The sequence below is a fragment of the Leptonotus elevatus genome, chromosome 8 (assembly GCF_054856555.1).
Source record: "Leptonotus elevatus isolate MCC_2025b chromosome 8, RoL_Lele_1.0, whole genome shotgun sequence".
In the NCBI taxonomy this organism is placed as follows: Eukaryota; Metazoa; Chordata; class Actinopteri; order Syngnathiformes; family Syngnathidae; genus Leptonotus; species Leptonotus elevatus.
In genome coordinates, this window is record NC_141246.1 from 22,508,310 (window position 1) to 22,532,505 (window position 24,196).

Below are 24,196 nucleotides of genomic sequence, written 5' to 3' on the forward strand. Positions count from 1 at the left end.
GTATCGGCAGAGGCCCCGATGCTGCATAAAAACAGTGGTATCGGCATCGGCAAGTACTAACAAGTAACATGCCGATACTATTATTTCCGACGCTAATATAGGACTCTGGATGCAGCATCTTTTGTTTTACTTGTGCACAACATTCACTGATGTGTGACGTGTTCACTGCATGCCAAGCTAGGATATCCTATTGGCCCTTGAATGCTCTAAACCAATGGCAGGGCAGCTTTTTCATGTTGAAAAAAAAAAAACAACCCAGGTATCGGAATGGTATCGGCGGATACTGCAAAACTGGGTATCAGAATCGGTATCAGGGGCCAAGAAACGGTATCGGAACAACACTAGTTATGACATTTTGAGGTTCCAAATGACACGTAATGAACTAGTTGAACAGTGGCATAATGAATAACATCATCACATGGCACAAGGCGGCACAAACAGTAACTGCACAATACAGTACAGTACAGTACAGTACAGTACAGTACAGTACAGTACTTGTTTTGTTTTTTGTTCATTGATTTGCATGCTTGGCCTAGAAGATTTATTAGTGTACAGTCTAGGGCTGGGCAATATGGCCCAAAAATAAAATTTACCTTTTTTTTCTCAGTCATGCTTGGACAATTATGATTTTATTAAATTTTAATCGGAGCAATAAACCCAACAAACATTTGTTTAAAGGTTTAATTTATTCAGAAATAAATCTTATGTAATATGTTCACACAATAATGTCTACTCATTTTTAAATTAGTTTAAACTTAAACTTAACATTCATAGCTTGTGCAAAAAAAAAAAAACTTTTTGAGAATTTAAGAACAGCTTTTTGATAATCCAGGTATGTGTACTATATTTATACGCACCTGAATATAACAATTGAGCTAAATTTCAAATCGTCAGTTTTTAAAATGATAAATTAATTTTAATAGTTTGATTTATTGCCCAGCCCTAGTCCAATTAAGTAAGTGCTGCTTTGCAAATCTTAGATTAAGCGATAAATAATTCATAAGGTCTGTTAGTCAAGTCATAACTTGATTAATACTTTTTTTAAATGTAAATAGCTTATGTGTTGCTTTAATGTAAGAAAAAGAAATACAGTATTCATGTTCATTACAGTTGACAATGTTGTGTTGTGTTCATATCCGGAACCATTATTTTCTTGTGTTTCTACTATGGCAAATTTAGTGTCAGGGACATTAACTACAACTCAAATGTAACTGTGCATGTCCTTTTAATGTTGGATGCTAATGCTATCCTCTTCCTCCTCCTCCTCCTCCTCCTCCTCCTCCTCCTCCTTTTTCTTCTTCTTCTTCTTTGTCTTCTTCTTCTCTTCTTCAAGTGTCTCACCACCTCTTATAGTGTCTTATCATCTACCTCATCTCATTGTTAATTATCATAAAGGATCATCACAAAGGTGTAGTCAGAAATCTGTTGGTTCTGGATACTTTTCAGCACAATTGGCATAAAGAGAAAACATGTTTTATATCCAACTGTTGTTGTTTCGTCTCTCTAATTGCATTTTTAGACATGCCATTTTGTTTGTGTGTACTATATTCTCGTGCATGTGTCACAATGTATCAATAAAGTCCCTCCCTGGTAGCCATTAACACTGATTCATGCCTCCCTCCTAATGGTCAAATCATTAATGTTATTTAGACCACTGGCTGTTGGTGGTATGTGTGTGTGTTGATTTATTTTCTTCCGTGTTTGTCCACAGAGCAATGTCTATGTATGCAATAACGTTTGGGCAGTACTGTGTGTGTGTGTTGCGTGTGTGCATGTGTTAGACTGTCCTCGGGCCGCTCTGCGTATTGATCTCCATTTGGTCAATGAGCAAGGCTAACAACGCTAGGATATGCTGCTCTCGCCCACCCCCAATCAATCTCAGCCACCACATCGCACACAAATGGCCCACTTTGCTCTCTGAGAGCACCTGACACATGAGCCCACCTTAGCCGCCATTAGCCATCGCTAATGATCACCAACAGATTTGAAAGACAACGTCGGATATAGTAGGCAGGCATGCGCTGTTTATCAAATTGCTTTATTATCCCTCTTTGTTATGGGGATAAGGAGGATGTGCAGAAATCTACCTGCAAGCGCTGCTAAGTGTTTAACACACACTGGCACACACCTCTGTGTTTGTGTTGCTAAAGCCGCCAGTCATTGGCTTTCTCAGGTGGGAAGGTTTTGTTGTCATTGATTTCTTTGCAGCACAACCTAGAGGTATAACGTTAGTCTCATAGGACAAATATGCACATAAGCACACACATGCATGAGCTCGCAGAAAAGTGGAACTTGTCAATATTGTGGGTCAATCATTTTAGATAACTCATCTTAAGAGAGGCACCGTAGTCTCAGTGGCAAAAAGGAGAAATTACATACTATATGGTAGAGGATGTTTCTTCTACCTTCCACAATATACTCATTGCTTCCCACGTCTGTTGAGGCTCAAAAGGGACCCATAAAAGCAGGAGGAGCCGTGCTAGCATTAGCTTCACCGTGGCCCCTCCAGATTTTCTTATCACTCACTAACACCAGTATGGCACACTTAAACACTTACACGCTCACTGAGTCATTTACTGCTCTACTTTCCTTCGCTCTCTCCTCGCTTCCTCTGAGGTCTAAATCCCTTCATACTCAACGACTTAACCCCTCTCTTTCATTTCGCCCTCTTCGCTTGTGCTTGAATCCGCCAGTAACCATTAACCGCGGCATGTGTATGCGATGAGGGAAGTAACGTTTTGTCGGGTGCCACGTTCCTGACGCGTGGCATTGTATCGCGCCACTCCTGAAAATCTGCAAATGATCATGATGATTCCTTCTTTTACATTCTTTGCCAACAAGTAAATGATTCACATTACAAGTGCAACAAAACACCACATTTATAATTTCTTACAGCAACATAACACTGTCAATTGTGTCTTAGAAAATTGGAGGGGCAGAGGGGGACGATGACAAAGTATTAGGGCTGTGCATGAATGGGTGTTAATTCGATCATTTATTCGAGTGGGTGTGGCAAATCAATAATCAAGTCATAATTTACGGACTCAAATCAAATGGTGCGGCGTTCACAGAACCAGCGTTTTGTTTACATGCTAACTGTTTAGCGCAACTGCATTTTTGATGGTAAAAAACACATGTGGAAACTCCAGCTGAAATATCTTCAAACAGAATGTGTATGGATTCCATATACATGAAATCATACCTGATGCTTTTGTGACAATGCTCTGAATTTTTTCATGGCACCCCTTGCAAATAGAGTGTCCAGACGTCCCGTTTTGCCTGGGACAGTCCTGGTTTTCAGCCTGGGGTTTTCCAACGTCCTGGCAGATTTCCCCAACCTCATAGTTTTTTCCCGCTGTTACGCAGGTCCCGTCCCAACGTCTCATTTTTTTGCCATGTGTATGTCAATCACACATTTGTCATAGCAATTCATACAATAAACTAATTAAAAGGGAATTTAACTGTTAAATTCACTCCTGTTTATTTCCAAATTCACAATTGCATTCTCATTCGAATCAGCATCTAATCGGTAGCAGGACGGTCTTATGGAGCAGGCGGTGACCAGAACTACAACAGCGTTCCGCCACCAGAGTGTCAATGTGTGAGCGCATGAATAATGCAACCACTGTGAAGCGTCTTTGTGTCCAAAAAAGCGCTATATAAATCTATTTATTATTATTATTATTATTATTATTATTATTATTTACAACTACCTCCTGCTCTTCCATCTCAGAATAATGGAAAATGTAGTTCTACTACCCACTCCGGTCACCAGTCGCTGGTCAGACAACACAAGCTGAGCTTTCTAGCGGTATATTTCCAATGTTCCAATGTGTGACCGGCATGAAGTATACGTCATAGCCAGCTTTCAATAGCTGTCGGGACAGAGCAAAAAAGATAGCATTTAGCATGAGCAATTTTACACTTATACTATAGCTGATGTTTGTGACAAACCAATCCGCGTCAAAATCGCTAAAGAATTCAATGAGTTATTTTTTTGTTTTTTCTTCTATACAACTGTTTAGTGCAATTTGTACTACAAAATGTTTTCAAACTATGTACAATATATTTGTGTAAGATACATACAAAAAGTAATACAAATAATGAGGTAAATGACGAACGCCCATTTTGTTAACAATTGACAGGAAACTTCGAAAATTTTACGAAAATTAACGCTATTTTGATGTTTATTTATTTTATTATTATTTTTATTTTTTTTCTGGATAATTCAATGAGTTCTAATGAACTTATTGGAGCCAAACACACGCAAGATGGCCGCTATATATGCATCATCAATAAGCACAGGCTTGCTTTATTGCTAATATATCTATGGTCTCTGCCATTAGCTAGCATGTAGGCCAACCCATCCAGCATTTCAGGACTATTTACTACGGTTTTACAACAAAGTGTGCAATAACCAATCCAGATTCTACCGTTGGCCACAATTCAACAAGAGATTCTTCTGAGGTAAGCCATTTGAAACTTAAATGAGCATTTCCGTAGTTAGAACAATGCGGCAGCAATACATTTTCAAATAATTGAATGTCAGGCTTTGTAAAACGTTTTGGACACCATATGGCGTAGATAAAGCGCTATAAGTCTAAAGTTGACTATTTAGGTCAAATTAGATTTATTTTCCGAGAAATATTCTCAGAAATATGTCATTAAGTTACAAATTCAACCGAAATTCAGTTGCTGACGTAGGTACGATTAGTAAATCGGGATTTAAGGAGCGAGTCGAGGCCCTACAAAGTATTGATTTTTCTGATCATTGATAAATATCACGTGCATGCAGGTTTCAGTATAGATTCACATCTGTATGGATGACTTGATGTCGATGTGCATGTTAACTGCTGCCGTAAGAGACTAAATGAAGCTGTTGGTTCATGTAAGCCTGTTCAATATATGGACAAAGGCACGTCACCATCTTGTGCCCTGGAGTGCCTCGCTCTTCTTTCTCTTTGTCTTTGACCTGATGGAGCGTTTTCAGATAACTTCAGACCGCTACTGTCACCTCCTCCCCCACTCTTCCTTTCCATCACCACCCATTTGTCTCCTTGTGCATCCCTTGCCCACCGCCCCCCATATCTTCGCTAACTCCCTCACTACGTTCTAGCCCCCCCTCGTCAGGTTAGTGTCAATTCTTCAGTAAATGCCTGCCGAGCTTGTCAGTAGAGCCACTGTTAAGCAGAATTGTACAATAATTCGTTTTTTTTCTTGTCTTTTCATTCTCATCACCTCATTCTCCCCCTTCTCGCCTGTGCTGTCAACAGTTGAAATGTCACAAATGCATCAAAAATGTCTATCATTCTTCACGATTTTTTTGTTTTCCATATTACAGAGCTTCTTTCCTCTGTGCGTCTGTCTCTTCGAATACTTTTTTCTCTATTTCAGTATGCTGTGTGTTGTTGACTTAAACACAAGGTTTAGCTTGTTTTCTCTGTCTGACTGCTTTCCTCCCACTCTGTCCCCACACCTCCCCCTCCACCTCAACCCCCCATAGTATTTGTTTACACATCGATCTCAGTTCTCTCCTTCAAAAGCCATTTCGCCAATGCATTTCTCCCTCCTTTCCTTGCCCTTTGGCTTCATTTCTTCCGCATGACTGTTTTTGTTCTTTTATCAACGGCTTTGCTTCCGTCCCTCTCGTGTCATTCCGACACCCGCCCCTCACTTCTTCTTATCTCTCACTCAATGGTACTGTTGTTTTGAAATAGTATCGCGAAGGGACGAGTGATCTTTGGTCACAACCAAGGTAATTGGCTCTTCAGTGTTTCATTTTATGTAGCGAGCACTCTGTTTTAGTGTGTTTCACCAGAGTTACTACCAGATTAGCAGCTTGGCTACCATGGTGACCAGAAATCCAGATTTGCCCAAATTTCATGATCTCAATGTACAATATGATCACATAATTACTACATACCTTGCATAAACAGCAAATTGAAATATATGCCAGGGGTCCCATCCTGCTTAAGTTCCGCCTTCCTGGTCTGACTCTGTCTTGATTGGGCGTAACCACCATTTCAGGCAAAACGAGCGTTGGCCAGTCCTCTACAATCACTATAAATAAAGTGTGCTTTGCATTATGGGTAAGGTCTTCTTTTTTTTTGTTACCAAATAGTATTCAAAACTAGTGGAAAGCAATGAAGGAATCTATGATTGGGACCATTTCAACTGCTGGAAAGTTTATGTTTTTTTAAATCATTTTTTTAAATCGCTAGTTTTATAACGCGTTACTCCCCACAAAACAAGCCTGAATAAATGTTGTTTTGGCAATATAAAGCAAGTGAAGTGATCTGAAGGCAGCGTAACACTCATCGAATCGATTGCCAATGGGCATGCCGCAATAACATTTAACGCCAAGACAATGTGAAAATATTTCTCATCTGAAAAGTTACAGTGACTAGAAAACAACTTCTGTCAGGTTGATCATGTTCTCTCTCTCCATTAGTTTTTGCTGTGCATATCTGCTAGCTAGCTTACCGTGCTTAGCCTCAGTCTGTTCTCAAGATATTGACAACATAAATTTGTTCAAGAAATTACAATTTTAGTCCATCTTTTACTGTATGTCCGTCTGGATTTTTCAGAAATTGTGAGGAGTGAATGGAGGTTTGTTTACAAGTGTACTCTTCCATCTAGTTGGAACCTTACAAAGGTGTTTTTTGACTATGAGCTCCATTAGGGTAGTTACACATGGCACAAAGTGCACCTGTCGTTTTAAACAATGCCTGCAAGCTTGAAGGTGTGCAGTCAATTAATCTACTACATTTGATATTTACTGGTCAAATAAATAGTTATTATTTGGGGTATGGAAGTCACTGATGTTGTAGTGGTTCACTCGTCGGACTTCCATGCAGGCAGCGTGGCTCCAATTCCCAATTAGTGACGTGTGAGTGTAAATGGCGGTCTGTCTCTATATTGTGCATGCTATATGGTGTAGTCTGCCTTTTACCCCAAACCAGCTGGGACAGGCTCCAGCTCCCAGCAACTCGCAGCAGGATAACAACTAACATTATTTTTGCCAAAATGTAATTAATTCTAGGAGACATTTAAATTTTTTATATTAGCTCCACCCTTTACATACGTTTGCCGTCAATATTCGGGTTAAGGCCAAAATTCAGGTTTCTGAATTATTCTAGATAACCCGGTTACATGGCAATTGTAAATATCCCACATAGTAAATTCTGTAAAGTAAATTTGACTCTATCTAGAGTAAAATTTACTCTACAGAATTTACTGTGCAATCTAAACGGCAAGGCACGGACAACGTCATGATGCAAATAGACGTAATTTCCGCTTCTTACTTTGTACGGTCAATAAAAGGCATTATTTTCATGGCACTCACCACACTAATTAAGTAGGCTTTTTCCTCTTCCTATTCCCTGCGGATAGAACATGCGCAGAACACAAACAAATGTTCTGGTCAGTGAAGGTAATCCTATTAAATGACCAAATATTCTGGTTGGAAAAGGGGTAACCCAGGGGTCTTAGTCGGGTTTTCAAAACCTGAATACTGCCAATATTCTGTCTGCATGTAAATATAGTCACCCAAATGATGGGCCTCATGTGTGGGAAGGTGCACGGGTAGCGTTTGTGACTGTTATTTTGCGACTTTTTCAATGAAAGCACAAGAAAATGTGTACAGTGCTGAACTGTGCCACATGTAACCTGACACACTAATGATGAGTTTATTTCACTTCTACTTGTGGAAAACCACACCAGGTACTTCAGTATAAAGAAGTCCCATTTCACTTGATGCTGAATTTTTTTTTGCCTACCATTGCACACCTCTGTCTCTCTCTCTGTCCATCTGTTCTGCCGAGTTGGGTGATCACAAGGGTCCATACATCACCACCACCTCCAGTGGAACAACACAGTGGAGGAGGGAGAACGGATGGTGCTTATTTCAGTAGTCCGAAGCACGCACTCTGTACAACACACACAACCTTAACACCACCAGTAGCTGTTAGCAGTGACAGCAAATTGGGTTCTCTGGCCCATTTGTGGTTCCAATTTGGCATCGCTTTTGCTCACATCATATGCTCACTCATGTCCTTGAAAGTGCATTTTTGGTTAGATTATGGGCTTGCACTGATACCTAGTTGAATGAAATATCAGCCTTTTCCATCATTTTTTAGAACCTAGTGACTCTTGTGAAGGGAAGAAAATATGTTCCAGAAAAAGGGTATGTGTAGCGCAATATGATAGGAAACAACAACAAAAGTATCATCAAAAACCCTCGAGAAGGAGGACACCAAATGAAATATAGAAAATTTAAAGAAAAACTCTGTAATGTGCAAAATGTGGGAGGTGAGGAGACAGACAGACAGATGAGTAGAATGCAATAATGTGATAACGCTGCTCAGGAGTGGAAGTATTTCTACACCCTCACGCTTTTAGTCCCATTTCTACTTTTTACAGAAGATTTCATCATATTACCGAAGGCCATTTTGGCTCTTTGTGGATAATAGGCTGCTGTGGAATTATTGGAGATGCTGGCTTGGAGTTAATGGTCATTCTTCAGCCATATGTCTCACTCTCTCGCTGTCTCACTCCCCAGTGCTAGAGAGGGAAGGAAAGATTAATGGCATACATAGATGGGCAGAGTCAGGGGCGATGGAGATAGCTGAAGGTGCAGCTTGTCAAGAAAAAAAACAGCTCATCCTGGAAGACAAAAGGAACTAAAGAGTGGTTGTGCTCAGAATATTTTTTAGGGGGTGGGATAGCTTTTCTTCTAATACAATAACCACAGGTCTACAAGTATTTTTCCCCCCAAGACGTATACCACACATGATGCTTTTTAAAAAAAAAAATTACCCTCAGTTAACAAATGTATGCTCATTCAACACCGTAGCCATGAGTCAAAATACAGTATTTGAAGTGTATGTCTTATATTCTGTACAAGTAAATCCTTTTAAAGGAGTGGGACCTATCACAAAAAGAAATGTTATCTAAACTGATCGTCCATTGATTGTATTAATAATAAAGACAATTATAGGTGCAACACACTCAAATTTGAATGCAAACATCTCTCTCCGTTCTATTCATTTACATGCACATGGTATCAAGAAGTCTACCCCATTGGATTACGGCAAAATGCAGAGAAAAGTGGGGGCAGACAAAGGGGTGGAGAAATCAAGATGGAAGGAGGCACAGAGGACAGATGCGGAAGAACGAGCAGTGATGTGAAGACGCGAGAAGGAGGGAGAGAAAAGGAGCGCCTGAAGAAAGACAGGAAGCGAGAGATGGAGAGACTGAGGAGGAATGTAGCAGGGAGGAGGAGGAGGAGGAAAGCTTATTGCCCTGAGACCGCAGCAGAGAGAGAAATAGAGAGGGAAAGAGCAAAAGAGTGATAGCCTCACAGCAGCACCTAATGGCTTCTCTGGAGAGAGAGAGAGGGAGAGGGCGGGAAAGGAGAGGAGGGGAGGAGAAGGTGTAATGAGGGGTCTATGACAGAGGCAGAGACACATTTAGAGAGGAAGAGATGGAGGGAGGGACAAAAAGAGGTGGAGGCTGCACGGCCAACAAAGAAAGAAGAAAGGGGTAAATAGTGAAGGCGAGGTTATCAAAATGAGGATGATCAGTAAGAATAAAGCTCGATGATCTTCAATGTAAAAAACTAAGTGAAAGATGTATACTGCTATGATGAGGCTGTGGTGGAGAGCCTTGGGGTTAACAAAAGCAGAAGGGAACTAGGGGGGAGCAGGGCAGAAAAGCACCCGGACAGACAGATCAGAGGAGAGATATAAGAAAATGGAGGTGCTTCATTCATTCAAAATGGCGATGAATGATAGACAGATAGGCAAGAAAGGGTGAGAGCGTTGGAGGAGAAAAAAAAATAAAAGGAAAGCTCACACAACGTTTAGTGAGACATTGAAGGAGGAAATTGAAAAGAAGGGCCATTTCCTGTCCTATCAAGGCAGAGGAAGGGAGGTAAACAGAGATGTGAGGATGGACACTCACGAGTATTTTTCTACCTCCACTACCAGCCGTGTAATGACACTGATCGCGTAATTCTCTCCGGAAACAACTCAAATACTTGCCGTGTGCTCAGGGCACACACACACACACACACACACACACACACACACACACACACACACACACACACACACACACACACACACACACACACACAGCGTTTGATATCTTCTTCCCTTTTGCTTATTGCTACCGCTAGGTGTAAGCTCGCTCCTCGTCACTCTGTATATTTCCCGTAATACACACATATGCATCCCTGCACCAGCAATGAAGCAGGCGATGATATCAAGGTGGCTCTTCACTGAAGAGTGGCATGTACAGTACAAAGAGGGTAAAAGAGAAGATGCAGAAAAAGCAGAGCAGTCCACCTGCTACGGCTCTGAGATGGAGCTCAGGCGTACCTTTTGCAGCCGCCATAATTAGATTGCATACAAACACATCAATCTCTCTTTGGCTTTCTCCAATACGTCCCCCGCAACCACCACGCACACACACACACACACACACACACTGAACCGAGCAAAACTACACACACATTTCAGGCACTCTGTCAAACACACACTTAGACTTTCAGTATGTCTTTAAGGTCTCCATGGTGACCGTTTCCAAGGTGATATACTGTAGCACCTGGTCCCTCTTAGGGTGGTACATTCATCTGCCCGCCACAAGCACTTGATGATATCCTCCCCTTACTCTTTTCCTCGCGTTGTGATCATCATGAAGATGATTTGCTTCAGTCCTCTTATAGTTTACCTTCTGTTACGTCTTATTCCCCTGAATAATCAGTTTAAGCATAAGAAGAAAGCATCTCCTCTGCCTATCACAGAAATTAAATGGTACTTTTGTCAGCATACAACTAATCAACATCATTTCATCATTTGCTCCAATGATGAGTGTGTCTCCTGTCTGTCTATCTGTCTGTGTGCATGCTTTGGTAAAAAATGTATGGCCCACTCAGAAGAACCCATTTTGGTCTTCAAACATTGTATAGAGTGCTAGCCCATTGACCTCCAATGTGTTTACAATACAATATTTTAGGTAAAACTGTTGCCGTCGTAGAACCTTAATTTACTGTACAAAGTCACATAACATGTAACTATCATACAAGTGTGACAGTAATTTTACAAGATTTTAGTATGCTAGCCATTTTGAGACCTTACTTTACCCTCCCACATAAAAAAAAAAAAATGTTTAATATACGTACCTGGGATTGAATGTCTGGATTCTTAAAAGACACCTGGGAACAAATAAGTTGTAACATGAAAAATAAATCTACAGTAATGGTGAACATAATGCAAAGTTAAGAAGCACCACAAATATTCAAGATTTTCTCTATCTTTTTCTTTTTTTTTTTAAGGTAGCATAAGTGTAGAAAGACGTTATCTAGTGTAAAAAAATATTTGGGCCCAATCTTTTAATCTGTCAATTATGGCCCTTTAATGTTAAATAATTATGACACACATTCAAATTAAACTCCTAGTAACACAAACACATATATGAGAAGGATTAATGTCCCTTTAATTAAATTAATTTAATTGCTTGTACCACACAATATATTCTTGTAGGGGTTGGAGAAAAAAAGTCTACCAAGTCAGATAAACAAGCCCATGCACAGAATCGATCAAGTTTAAGACACTGCCTGATCAGTTCTATGCAAGTTCACTTATTTATGATACATAATCCTGCTTGAATATTTAAAAGTGGTAGAAAGTTTAGTCTGTGGTTCATAGGTTCAAACTGTTTCAATAAATAATTGTATTATATGTAAACAAAGCATGACAGCAAACAAATGAAATTAGCCAATGTTATTGCGTGTGTGCGCGTGCCGGTGTGTTAAAAAAATATTAATTACTCTATTATTCGATGTAATAATCAATAAGATAATCAATTTAAAAAAGATTCTATAGTAACAGCACTACTTTCTAGGAACCAAAAGGGAAAGTTACAAGAGAGAACAATATATTTAAGTTGACCCCCACTATTTGCAGGTAATGGGGACTAGGCCGGCCCACCAATTTTTGTATTTGTATTTATTCATTTGGATCTGCCTATCCTTGGGATGAGCCATCTCATTTTAGAGGGGGTCAAACATGCAAAAACAATAAACATAATAACACAACACGAAGACAACACACACCACAACACATCACTACCCACAGTTAACCCCCACCCCCCACCCAACCAATAACCTACAGAGGTAAAACTACATACAGGGAGTCCTCGGGTTACAGCGGAGTTCCGTTCCTCCGCTGGCAATGTAAACCGAATTTCGACTTAAGTCGAATTTCTCCATTAAAGTCGATATTTACATCAAAATACTTTGCACAGTAATTAAAAAAAAAAACATATTTGCGCAACCCGGAAGAGCCGAAACCAATATGTCGTGTTGTCGCATGGACATTCATTGCTGACGGACCGCAGAGCAGAGCTAATTCAAAGTTAAACACGGAAATGTGACGCGTCTGATGTTGAGCCGACCTGCTGATGGACGTCCGTTGCTGGAGGTAACAACAACACAACTTTAAAACGGTGTGATTACTGTAAATTAACAAAAATAGAAGGTGCTACGGACAAGGCACGGGCGCTGTAAAATTTAAACGATGTAGGTCGCGTATGACGTAACTCGAGGACTCCTTGTAATGTGTGTCAATCCAAACACAACTGTATGCTTGCGTACGTAAATTTTCACCCTCTTTGCAATGTCTGTTGCGTTATCCTCATTACTGCTGACTTGCTGTTTAATTCCACGACTTGCTGTCCCACCGTGGACAGCTTCCTTTCAATGCCATTCAGACTTTTTTAAATGTGATCCATGGTGGCGACGGCGTCAAAGTGGAGATGCATTTCACATTTAAGTTGCTTAATGGCCGACAGGAGCATTTGTTGAAATGTGTGATGGTGGCCACGGCCGTCAATCGTCAATTCCCGTCAATGACGATGCCCACCTTTCAGTTAGCGTACAATGACGGGCAGGATTACTTTTGTCGGTCACGGTAAGTACACACGGTCCTTCTCATTCTGTGTATTTTTGTGAGGCTTCGCTTTATCATGCTGAAGCATTCGCCCCAAAAAAAACGTAAAAAGTAATTTGACAATATTTTATCATAGCTAACTGAACTGGTCAATCAAGATTAAAGATATAACTTTGGGATGCTAGTTAGAGTCATATTAAGGCAGGCAGGTCGTGCCTCCAGTAAACACTCACACCACCGCATTAGGAGGAGAATGTATTTTCTCGGATGATGTTTTTTTTTTTTATTATTAATTGGCGGTAATCTGTATTTTCTATTTTTTGGGCCAAAAAATCAGTATTTGCCTTAAAAAATAAATCCATATCGGTCAGGCCCGAAAAATATCAAAGCAGTGTTGGCTAGGTGTCTGCAGCATCTGCTATATGCACAGGTCTGCTTTACAAGATTAATAGAATTTGACATCTTATCAGTCATTTGCGTGAGACCCCCCTCATAGCAGGTTAATTTCAGCAACACAAACATAGGTTGAAAACTATGCTTTAATTTGTGTCCTTTTGGTATTGTGACAAAACCATGCAACAATCAAGTTAAACATGGTATTTTTAATGTTTTCAAATCAGGAGTTTCACATCACTGCTGCATAATACCATCTTGGTTCGCTTATTGTCAAAGGATTTAACCCCATTTACTGTTCTCTAATCTTTGAGTGTGTATAGTTACTTATAAACTGCCCTGTAAATTCAGTGTTTTCCTAGACACGTACACTGTGTTTGCAGTTCAGAAATAGGCCAATTCGGGTTTAGAGCGCAGAGATGTTAGAGATTAAACAGACCACTGTGGGGAGCAAGGCTGCTCTCTAACAGTTTAAATATAACTCTCTTTGGGGAGAAAGTGACGATGTGAGTTTGAGGAGGTGGTGTGAGGGACAGTGGGTGGATATGTTCTTCACATGAGGAAGCGGTGGTTTTGGCTGCGTACATACTCCTGTCCTTGTTATTAAATGTGTGTGTGTCGAAGTGGTGGCATCTACGCATGGAGTTGGAGAGCGATTTGAATATTGTTAGGTCTGATCTGCTCAACGTTCACCGAGTAGCAAATGGCTCAATCACATATAGGCACAATTTCTTACCTGGACTTGGGAAACAAACATGTTGGTTGTCATTTCATAGTGTTTAATGTGAGCATTGAGTCACTGCAATGAGTGTACAGTGCTAAGATTGAATTGGATGGACTTTCCACAAATTATGAACAATTTGCAGTTCTTTGTATGTCTTATAAGAACTTCTTTTTTAGAGTGTTTTGTACTTTCTTGCTTTACTCCAGTGGAAAAACAGGAATAGTTCCGCTTTTCCACGTTAACCACGGCCAGATGAAATATTTGGACCGTAATTGTCACAGACCACACAAGCAAAGTACATACACACTGTAAATAGTATTTTTTGGGATGCAAATGAAATGATTTTCAGACATTCCTCAATCTAATAGCAGCTATTAGATTTGCGATTGGATGATCAAACTTCCACCTCGCGACATGCGTGCTTTGATATTCTAACATGATCACGCTGGCATTAACCATTTGATGCTTAATTTAAAAGGCACTACAATTCATTTGATAACATATATGCTGTAGATAGTATTTTCTGACTAAAATCAACACATTTTCAGAATTCTTTTAGGCTTCCATGTCAATTTGTGACCCCCTTTGGCTCAAGGGTAGCATGTCACAGGGGGTGGATGGAGATATGGACAAAAGTAACTGGATGGTTAAAATGTTCAATTTGGAGATTGCTCCAAAAAAAGATGTGATAATAAATAAGTGATTAGTAGTAAATGCTCATCATTAGCTAATGTGTTTCTCGTAGCTAACACATCTTGGGGAACTTGCAAACTTGGTCGCAAAATAACCCAGTGTTTTGAGCTCAAGCCATTGACTACGTATAAGTATCAATGATCAGATTAAAAAAAAAAAATCTGATTTAAACACAAGCAAAAGATGTGATTACATGGCTGCATAACAACAGTAGGTTTACTCATCTTAGCTTACACAAGCAAATTTCAGACACTGGCAAATGTTGGTAATCCAAATGTAGTTAATTGTCAGTTCCAGGATCTCTTTCTTTAACAAGACTATTTATCCTTTTAATATAATGTTGATCATGCCTCAATGTTGTCATTTATATTGATAACACGCCTTGTCCTTCATTGACAAATGAACCATCTGCATCCATGGCAGAGTTTTACTGTAACGGTTGCCATCAATTTCCACTTAATTCTGTTTAAAGGAGGATGAAATTAAAATGAATTATATAAGCACTGGTAAACTTTCAGATGAAAAGGTGATGGATGATCGGGAATGGTCCTTCCAAATCCAGTCTGCACTGTCCCACAATGCGGACAGCGCATATTTGGAGTGAATTGTAAATACTGTACAGTGCTGATGTGTTGCTTATGTAATTCATTGAATGCAAAAAAAAAAAGTGACGAACCATCAAAATGTTTTTGTTTACTTCATGTGACCTAATGCATTTGAGATATGCTATCCATGATAAAATGTCAATAAACTTTCTTGTCACAGACCATACCAAATGGCAAATAACAATTTTATTGACGTAAAATTCTTCAATCAAATTTCCCATTGCAGTAATTTGACCTCATCCCCCACAGAAAAAAAAAAGACCACAAGTAGAAACACTTTCATCCGCTGACAGGTCAAACTTGTTGCCCTTATCTGCTACTGGAATTGACGTTACAGGGGGTTTTCAACAGTTCCTGAAAGTTTGGGGTTAATATCTTTTTCCTAAGGTATTACTTGCTTCAAACCTTTGAAAGAGGGATTTCCCAAAATGTTGAAATTGCTCGAACTTTGAGGTACTTCAGGAAATTTAGGGTTGAATTAGAATATACGAATATCTCGATTTGCATTTTTTGACCCATGACGACCATTTAGGCCATTTACGATTGGATGATTGATGATAGACGCAACTGCTTTCCGCCTTATGCCGCAGATACATATAGTTTGCATTTTACAGTAATGTGTCATGGGCGGATCCAATCATGGTTACGCATTGCTAGAACGAGCCCAACATACAGTATATCCATACGTTTGTCCATCCGAAGTCCATTCATACCAATAATACATAAACAGGTTTGTTTTTTTTCTATGAAAATGTTGTGCTTAACCTGAGTTGTTTATGAGAGTTAACTTAAAGTTCCACTGTAACTAAATAAATATGAAAAACTTTGATTTAAATAAAATGAAATAGACTAAAATACTAGTAGTCATTTTTGTGTGAGACATTTGAATAAAAGGAACTACCTTCTTCACCACACATATACGCACGCACACACACTATCCCAGCTTGCTTCACGTGTAATGTAATTGACTGTGCTCTGTATGCCTCATAACCCAATAAAATTGACAGCCCCCTCCACACACAAACACACCATGTGCCTTGAACAAACACACACACACGCACACACACACGCACACACATCCTCAAACAAGCAACCTGTAATGCATCTTGTTTTCACCACATCCTCTCTTCCTTTCCTGCAACAAACTGGCAACTTGACTTGTGTACATGGCAGCCTCAATAAGCACTGACCCATTTCTGTTGAACAGCGCAGAAGTGCCAGGATGTAGTCAGAGGTGAAGACTTAATTGAGATAACTCAAATGAATATGACGATATTCACACTTGTGACTTAGGATGCAGTTGCGCCTTCAGAGACAAACACATCAAAGGGAATCCCAAGCAGAATGTTTACATCGAACAGAGAAGGTGTGTGATCGTGAATGTCTGCCAAGTGTTGTGAAGGGCGAGCAGGCACGGGAACCGTAGCTTCTGATCCAAGAGCCATCTGGTCCTTGCCGCAGCAACTGTTGCATTCTTCGTCCCGAGGCCACCATTTACTCCTCCTTGATGTTCTCCTTGCTCAAAAGCAGCTCTGCTTGTCTCAGCCTTTCTCAAATGTCGCCTTCTTGCCATCACTTGGAAGCTTTTTTGACATACAGTACAGTACAGTACGTGTAGCATATGTATACCATATAAACTCACAACTTTGCGGACGCTGAGGGGCCCTGTGTTTTCCAAAAGATTGAAGAGGAGTGGAGAAAGAGTTTTTAATGGTGGTGCATTTGGAGAGATGTGGAAAAAAATGGCTAGTGTGTGGGGGAGACGGCAGAATCGTAGATCAGAGCAGTCATGATTGAGCCATCTGCTAAGAGACCAATGACACACGGGTGCACACACACACACAGCTGTTAACAGGTCACCACTGCCACCTGTTGGTCATCTCTTGAAACTACTGATGTTCCCTCCACCTCCGTTGTGTGAACGTGGTGAACCGAGGGAAGATAGCAGCAGTAGATGCGATGAGACTCGCATCTGAAAGCATCAATCAGTCTGGTGTGGCTGCCTGCACCATCTGGAAACGACACTTCTAGTTTTTCCACCAGGTCTTTGCCACATCATACGCCGGCATACAGTTTATGAGGCTTGAGACTCATCCTGCATCTGATCTCTTCCTTTCACCAGCAGTTACATTTGCTTTGTGGTTGTGTCATGCGAGGGGCTGCGCTGATGCATTTTGATGTCAACAGATCTCCCTTTGCTCTCGGACCCCTACTGCTTCCTCTTACTACTGTAGTGCGTCTAAACAATATCCACTTCCAGTTCAGCTGGCAAGCTTTAAGAAATTCATACAGTAAATGCTCCTCCTATGAGCCAAGCTATTTCGTCCTATTGCAGATTAGCATATGGCTAAGTGGCGAAGGAAATGCTCTTTATATGCTAATGAGAAGGTAATATATGCAGTAAGGAGGACCAACCATGGCTCTGTTGTGAAGGCTCAGGATGATGTGGCTAAAGATACCTGAACTCTCTTTGTATTTTAGGTATCAGCCATATCTCTGTTTTGAAGATACAAAAATGAACATGAACATATAGGCTACTATATATGTATAGGGATGCACCGATACTACTTTGTTCAGCATTTCGAGTACTCGAAGATCCTGATACTTGATCGTTCATTTACATCAGGGTAGGGGAACCCTGGTCCTCGAGAGCCACTGACCTGCCTATTTTCCACGTCTCCCTCCACCGACACACCTGATTGGAGGAACAGGATCATTATTAGGCTTCTACAGAGCTTGCTGATGATCTGATCATGTGAGTCAGCTGTGTTGGAGGAGGCAGACATGGAAAAGAGGCAGGACAGTAACTCTCAGGGTTCTCACCCCAGCATTACATCTTACAATTGTGATCGAAAACTTGTTTTATTTTAATGAAATATCTTGAACATGACACAGGTGTTACTCAAATGGAAACTTAACATGTACAGTAGAGTAAATTTGACTCTATTTGGAGTGGACTCAGTTTTAGAGTAATATTTACACTTAGAAGAGAGGAAAATAAAGTGTCACTCAATGGTGGAGGAACGAACCGATCTACTCCCTGAGCCACGCAGCTCCTGCTGTGTGTTAGTTTATCACTCATGTCGGTATTTGGTATCAGTAGCGGTAACTACTCAAGAGTTGTGTATCGGTAACTGCTTAGAAGGTGATTTTTCAACTCTGTAGAGTGTTGCGCTTTATAAACCAAGAAAAAATGTTGAAATTGACAGTGTGGGAGTCATTTTAACACTTGCTTGCTTTGATGTGTTCACCAAAACATTCAATACGAAATGCTAATTCCATCCATCCTCCATTGTGAATACTGAACAGAAAGAAATAAAGACATTGACTTTCATTTAAAAAGTGTACCTTAATGCAGCTCACTCAGTCGTTATGTGTCTGCGCGTGTAAACATGAATGGCAGCTGCGGTGAACAACAAGCCAGCGTTAATTACACGGATGAAAAGTAATGTACGATTTGACCATTTGAAGAGGCAAGGAGTTACCTTCAGCACAGCTTCATCTGCACAACACGCGAACAACTGCAAATGGGCGGGGGAAAACATTTTTTCCGTCTGCAAAATCAGTTTGGGATCATAACAGTTAATGAAAGTTGCTATGAGCACTGTACATGATGAAATCCAAAACACAAACACAATATTATCAACTATGAGTGATCATCTAAGGAACTTGATTCACCATCCTATGCATGCAGAGCAGGCGACGGTGCTCACCAAATTGCCATGGCACCGCACTTCGCCCCCGTGACTGCTTGGCTCTCAAAATGGAACTGACGATTGCCACTGTCTGTCTGTCTGTCTGTCTGTCTGTCTGTCTGTCCAGGAACAAGGTGTAGTTGGAATGTCCCGACCACCTGGCGCCATCCCACCTCCGCACCCTGCCGGTGGCGTGGCCTCAGGGGTGGGCCCCAACCAGGGGTCAGGGCCACCTCCAGGCTATGTGGGCAACCAGCAGCAGGCGGCCATGATGAAACAGATGATGGCGATGGAGCAGGAGAAGCGTGTGCAGATGCACATGATGGAGCAGCAGAAGCAGCAGCAGCTCTTCAGAGAGCAGAGACAGCAGCAGCAGCAGCAGCAGCTACTGGCCGAACAGGTGAGCCTTTCATCAAGGCCCAGGATCATTACATGTTATCATTATTTTGTTCGTACGTTGTGTCATTTTGTCCATGAATGAGAGCAGCTCATCCCCTGATGTTCCCTACTGTTTTCTGGTTGCGTGTCTAATTACCCTCTTCAACCACTTCCTTTTCATCTCGCCAGCATGTGTGCACGCCTGTGCTCATGTTATTCGCCACACGCCACCTGCTGTGATAATGTGCTGTTTTCTTTTTTACTTCTCTCTCTGTGAGTGAATCAAGTGTTAAACAGTCTTGGACTCTGAAGTCGCCACCCATCATGTTGGTTTTCAATTGGATCCGCAAAAACAAACACAGATGTACTTAAATTGCATTCTGGATGGAACACCCCGCTGAGGTTTAGTGTCTCTTGTGAATTACAGTCGCTCTCGCAGCCCATACAAATGGAAGGAGCTGCAACTGATCAATCAGACAAAATGTATCTGGAGTAAACATCTAAAGATGATTACACTGCAGTCCAAGTGCCAAATTCTGATTTAATGCCAATATTCCATTTTTTGGGACTCTCTATTTACACATGAAACAACCCACATGCACAGAAAAAAGGCACATACTGTAAGTAACTCCCCAAGAGTCAACACTTTAATAAGATTTCATAACATCCTTACTACAGCACAATTACTCATTTGTCTTTTGAATGATTATATTTGTATTGTATTATATTTCATTTGTGTTTATGTCTGTGCTTGTGTGTTTGCGTAGCTCCAACAGCAGCATCTCCCAAGACAGATGGGCCAAGGCCAGAGGAATCCCTTCCCTCAAGTCAGTCAGTATCAAGGTGAATTACAAACATCAAGCATCAAACACGTCGTTTACATGCATTTAACTACACACATAATGACAGCCAATGCAAAAAAAAGGTTTGTAATTAGACAGAGATGGTCAACAAAAACACCTATTTAATTTATACTCAATGATTAGTAGGGGTGGGAATCTTTGGCTACATTCACACTGCAGGCAAATGTGACCCAGATCGGATTTTTTTGCCCAAATGCGACCTGTATCTGACTTTTTTTTTTATAGCAGTCTGAACGACTCAATTCTGATTTTTTCGTATGCGAACTGGGTCATTTTCAAATGTGGTCCTAGACCGTATACGTATCTGAATTTTTGCAATGCGACCGCAGTCTGAACGGCCAGGTCGCATATATCCGACCTTCACGTCATCAAAAGTCCAATATCCGCTCCGTGCGGGCGGGGGCATTAAGCTTGATTTATACTTCCGGTAGGTCCGCACGGCTCGGGAGACGTACGTGAATCGTCAAAGTTGTTTCGAATAACAATTGTGACTTTACATTTAACTTTAATTTAGTCCCACTTGAAACATGAAGTATAAAGATGACATTTGTGGTGGTAATATTAGTAATTTAGCCACGCAGACGGCTTACACGGTTTTTCCTGGCTCAAATTGAGGCAGAGGTGGTAGCACCCTGACAATGATGGGTGACTACCGATACCAGGCATCGGTGCCAATACCAGTCTTATTTTAAAGTATCGGTATTCAAGGCGGTGACGATACCCTTATCAGCCGCCCTCCTGCGGCCGTTTTACGATCAAGGACAAGAAATTTGAAATGATATGAATACAAAGTTTCCATTAACTTCATGCAATTTTAAGGAAAAATAATCAGTCGGGATATATAGGTCTTGCTTTAAAATCATTTGTCATTTTTGGGTGGGGAATTTTTTTTACTAGTGGTATCGGTATTTGGTATCAGTAGCGGTTACTACTCAAGAGTTGCGTATTGGTCAGGAAAAGAGTGGTATCGATTCAAACATCCCAAATCCTGACCATGCGCCATGACGTGCATGTATTCTGTAAATTCAACTGACTCGCTTTCATTTTTTACATATAGTGATTCCATGTTTCAGTAATAAGAATAATAATTCCAATAAGAATATGACTATTATCATGTTAAAGCATTCATTCGTTATCAGTCACTCAGACTGGAGGTGGCAAGCAAATAAGGTAAGCCGCCTCTGAATTTGTACACAGGAAAAATCCTGATTTATTACGCACGGCAATGACGTGACGTCATCGTTAAAGAGGAAAAAAAAGGAGAGGTCTCCGTGAGATGGGGCACTCGAACAGGCTCACCTCATTTTCACAAAATATTATTATACCTCCTCCTGCATCACTCCTCTGTAGATATGAGATATACTTATAATAGTGCTTGGCCCTGACACACAGGACCATACGTATTTACTTCCGCAAACACAGCGTTGTGAGTGACGTTGTTTCTTCTTTTGCGCATGTGGGTCACTTTGGGAGCGCATTACGTCCACACAGCAGACAGACTGAGGTCGCAATTAATAGGTAATGTGAACGCTTACTCAAAAAAAATTGTATATATGCCAAAGAATCGGAATTGAGCATTAATACCTGGAGTGTGGATGTATCCTTTGATTGTCTCACAATTCGATTTCAACTTTGGGTTTAGATTCCGAACGATATTTGATTCAAAATTATTGAATTGACAACGATTTTTGCTTCAATTTATAGATGTGCAAAGAATCGTAATGATCTACTCCAGTCTGACTCGCTAATGCTAAATAGCGTGCTCCTCGCGGCACTTTTGTCACTCAAAAGAACAGCTATTCATACAAAACGCTCCAGGAATGTATACAGAGAAGCATCTTAACATTACTCACCGGCATATGCTCTTCCTACGCTGCAAAATGACAACCTTTATTAGAATAACTTGATTGTGACTTTTTCTTCTACTCTCTGATGTGGCTACAACTTAACAGTGAATCAAAATGCGCGGAACCACACTGCTCCTAAGTGGCCAAATCGTGTATAACCTAACCTGAACAACGCTTCCAATAAAGGCACACACAAACAAGGGCAAGACAGTATAAAATCATTTTAAAAAATTGATTTTGAGACATTTAAAATCGATTCTTAATCGTATTAAATGAGAATTGCGATTCTTATAGAATCGATTTTTGGGTTAGTGAAAACCATACAGTATACAGTATGCTTCACTTTCTTAATATCACAGTGAATCCAAAACTCATCCCCTCGATCTGTTTCTGTCAAATATACCCTTCGGCATTCAGATTAGATTCTTTAGCCTCCCTTTATGCGTGCGTGCGAGCGTGTCTTTTTAAAAAAAAAAAGACAATTTTCCTGCTCTGCCTGTTACCAAGGCAACTTGTCTGTCCTGGATCCCCCAGAGTTCTGGTGAAGTCAGAGAGATGGATGAGAGGAGTGAAGTGGGAGAGAGGATGGAGGGGGGCGGTGGGATAGCAACACGAAGAATAGGTAGATGATCTGGTACGTGGAGAGGCTAGGATGAACGACAGAAAGTGACAAGAGTGTGGGTGTGAGGATGATGGGGAGATGAAGACTGTTCGGTGAGGGAGGTGGAAATTCAAGTTGAAAGGCTTTTGTAACCATCAGAGGATATATAACTGAAAGTCCGAAAGATATCAAGGAAGACAAGAGGTCCTCTGTTGTTTTCCTGCCTTTTATCTACAAAAATGAGTAAAAACAGTTAGTCCCATCTAGACTCAAATTTCAGTCATACTCACTTTTGTATGTCTACAATTATTAGTACCGTAAGTCAACTCACTGCACAAATCCTGAGAGTGTGGAGTGTGATCCTCTTTGTTCTCGCACTGTTACTGTTGCACGCCAAGCTGTGAGGTGAGGGATTAGTGGAATGATGTCAGAAGTGGGTTTATTACAGGATTTAGAGCAATTTCCACGCTCGACAGTTTTGCCACGACTGAGCATCGTTTTGAAAGGAAAGTGTCACTAACTCTAACACTTTCAAGCATTGTAGGATTTGGAGTGTTTTTAAGAGGAATTATGTTCATCTGGAATAACATAATTTTGATCATCAGAGTCTGTAAACCTCAAACTTTACAAGAGTATTATTCTATAGAGAAAGTATTTATTTCTGAAATATCTGCCTCTATATGTTTAGTGTTTTCAACTCATTTAAATCTCAGCTGATATTCACTGATCATTTGTAGCAGTTTTTTTTGAAAAAGTCAATTTTATTTATATAGTTCAGATCACAAAAGAGACTCAAAGGGCTTCACACCCCCACAGTTGACAAATATTAACAAAATTCACCTGATGGGTAGGGCATTCAATCGCCCAAATAGAAAATGCCCTACAACCTACTTTTTGGCTCTCGAGATCACCAAAAGACCAGCGTGTTGTAACGAAGCTTTCAGGACGGAACATTCCCTAGCAATAAATCAAGGGTGCCCAAATCCGGTTCCTAGGGCTACCACCCTGCAGGTTTTTATTTTTTTTATTGTTTATGTTTCCCTACTCCAACACACCTGATTTAAATGATCACGATTGTTATCCGGCTTCTGGAGAGCTTGCTAATAAGATGATCATTTGAGTCTGGTGTCTTGGAGGAGGGAAACATCTAAAACATGTATGATAGTGGCCCTTGAGGACCAAATTTAGACACCCCTGCACTAAATCAATGGGATAAGAAAGCGCTAAGCTGTGTAGTATTTTGTAATTAGCAAAACCTTGTGGACCAGGAGCCAATGCAAGTTGGCTATCAGCGTAGTATGATTGAACTTTCTCACCCTTGTTAGGAGTCTCGCTGCATCATTTTGAACTAACTGCAGACTCTAAATACTAGACATAGGAAGACCGGAGAGCAATACGCTACAACCCTCAAGGTGAGACGTAACAACCGCATGAATTACGCATG

At 40.6% G+C, this 24,196-nt stretch overlaps 1 protein-coding gene across 1 annotated transcript in view; it reads left to right on the forward strand.

Annotated features, from left to right (window-relative positions):
• Positions 1-24,196, forward strand: part of maml3 (mastermind-like transcriptional coactivator 3) — a 136,134-nt gene that overhangs the window by 105,193 nt on the left and 6,745 nt on the right. The window contains exons 4-5 of the mRNA XM_086083089.1: positions 19,191-19,463; positions 20,209-20,284. Coding sequence (XP_085939215.1) covers positions 19,191-19,463; positions 20,209-20,284 — 349 coding nt within the window. The remainder of the gene's footprint in view (positions 1-19,190; positions 19,464-20,208; positions 20,285-24,196) is intronic.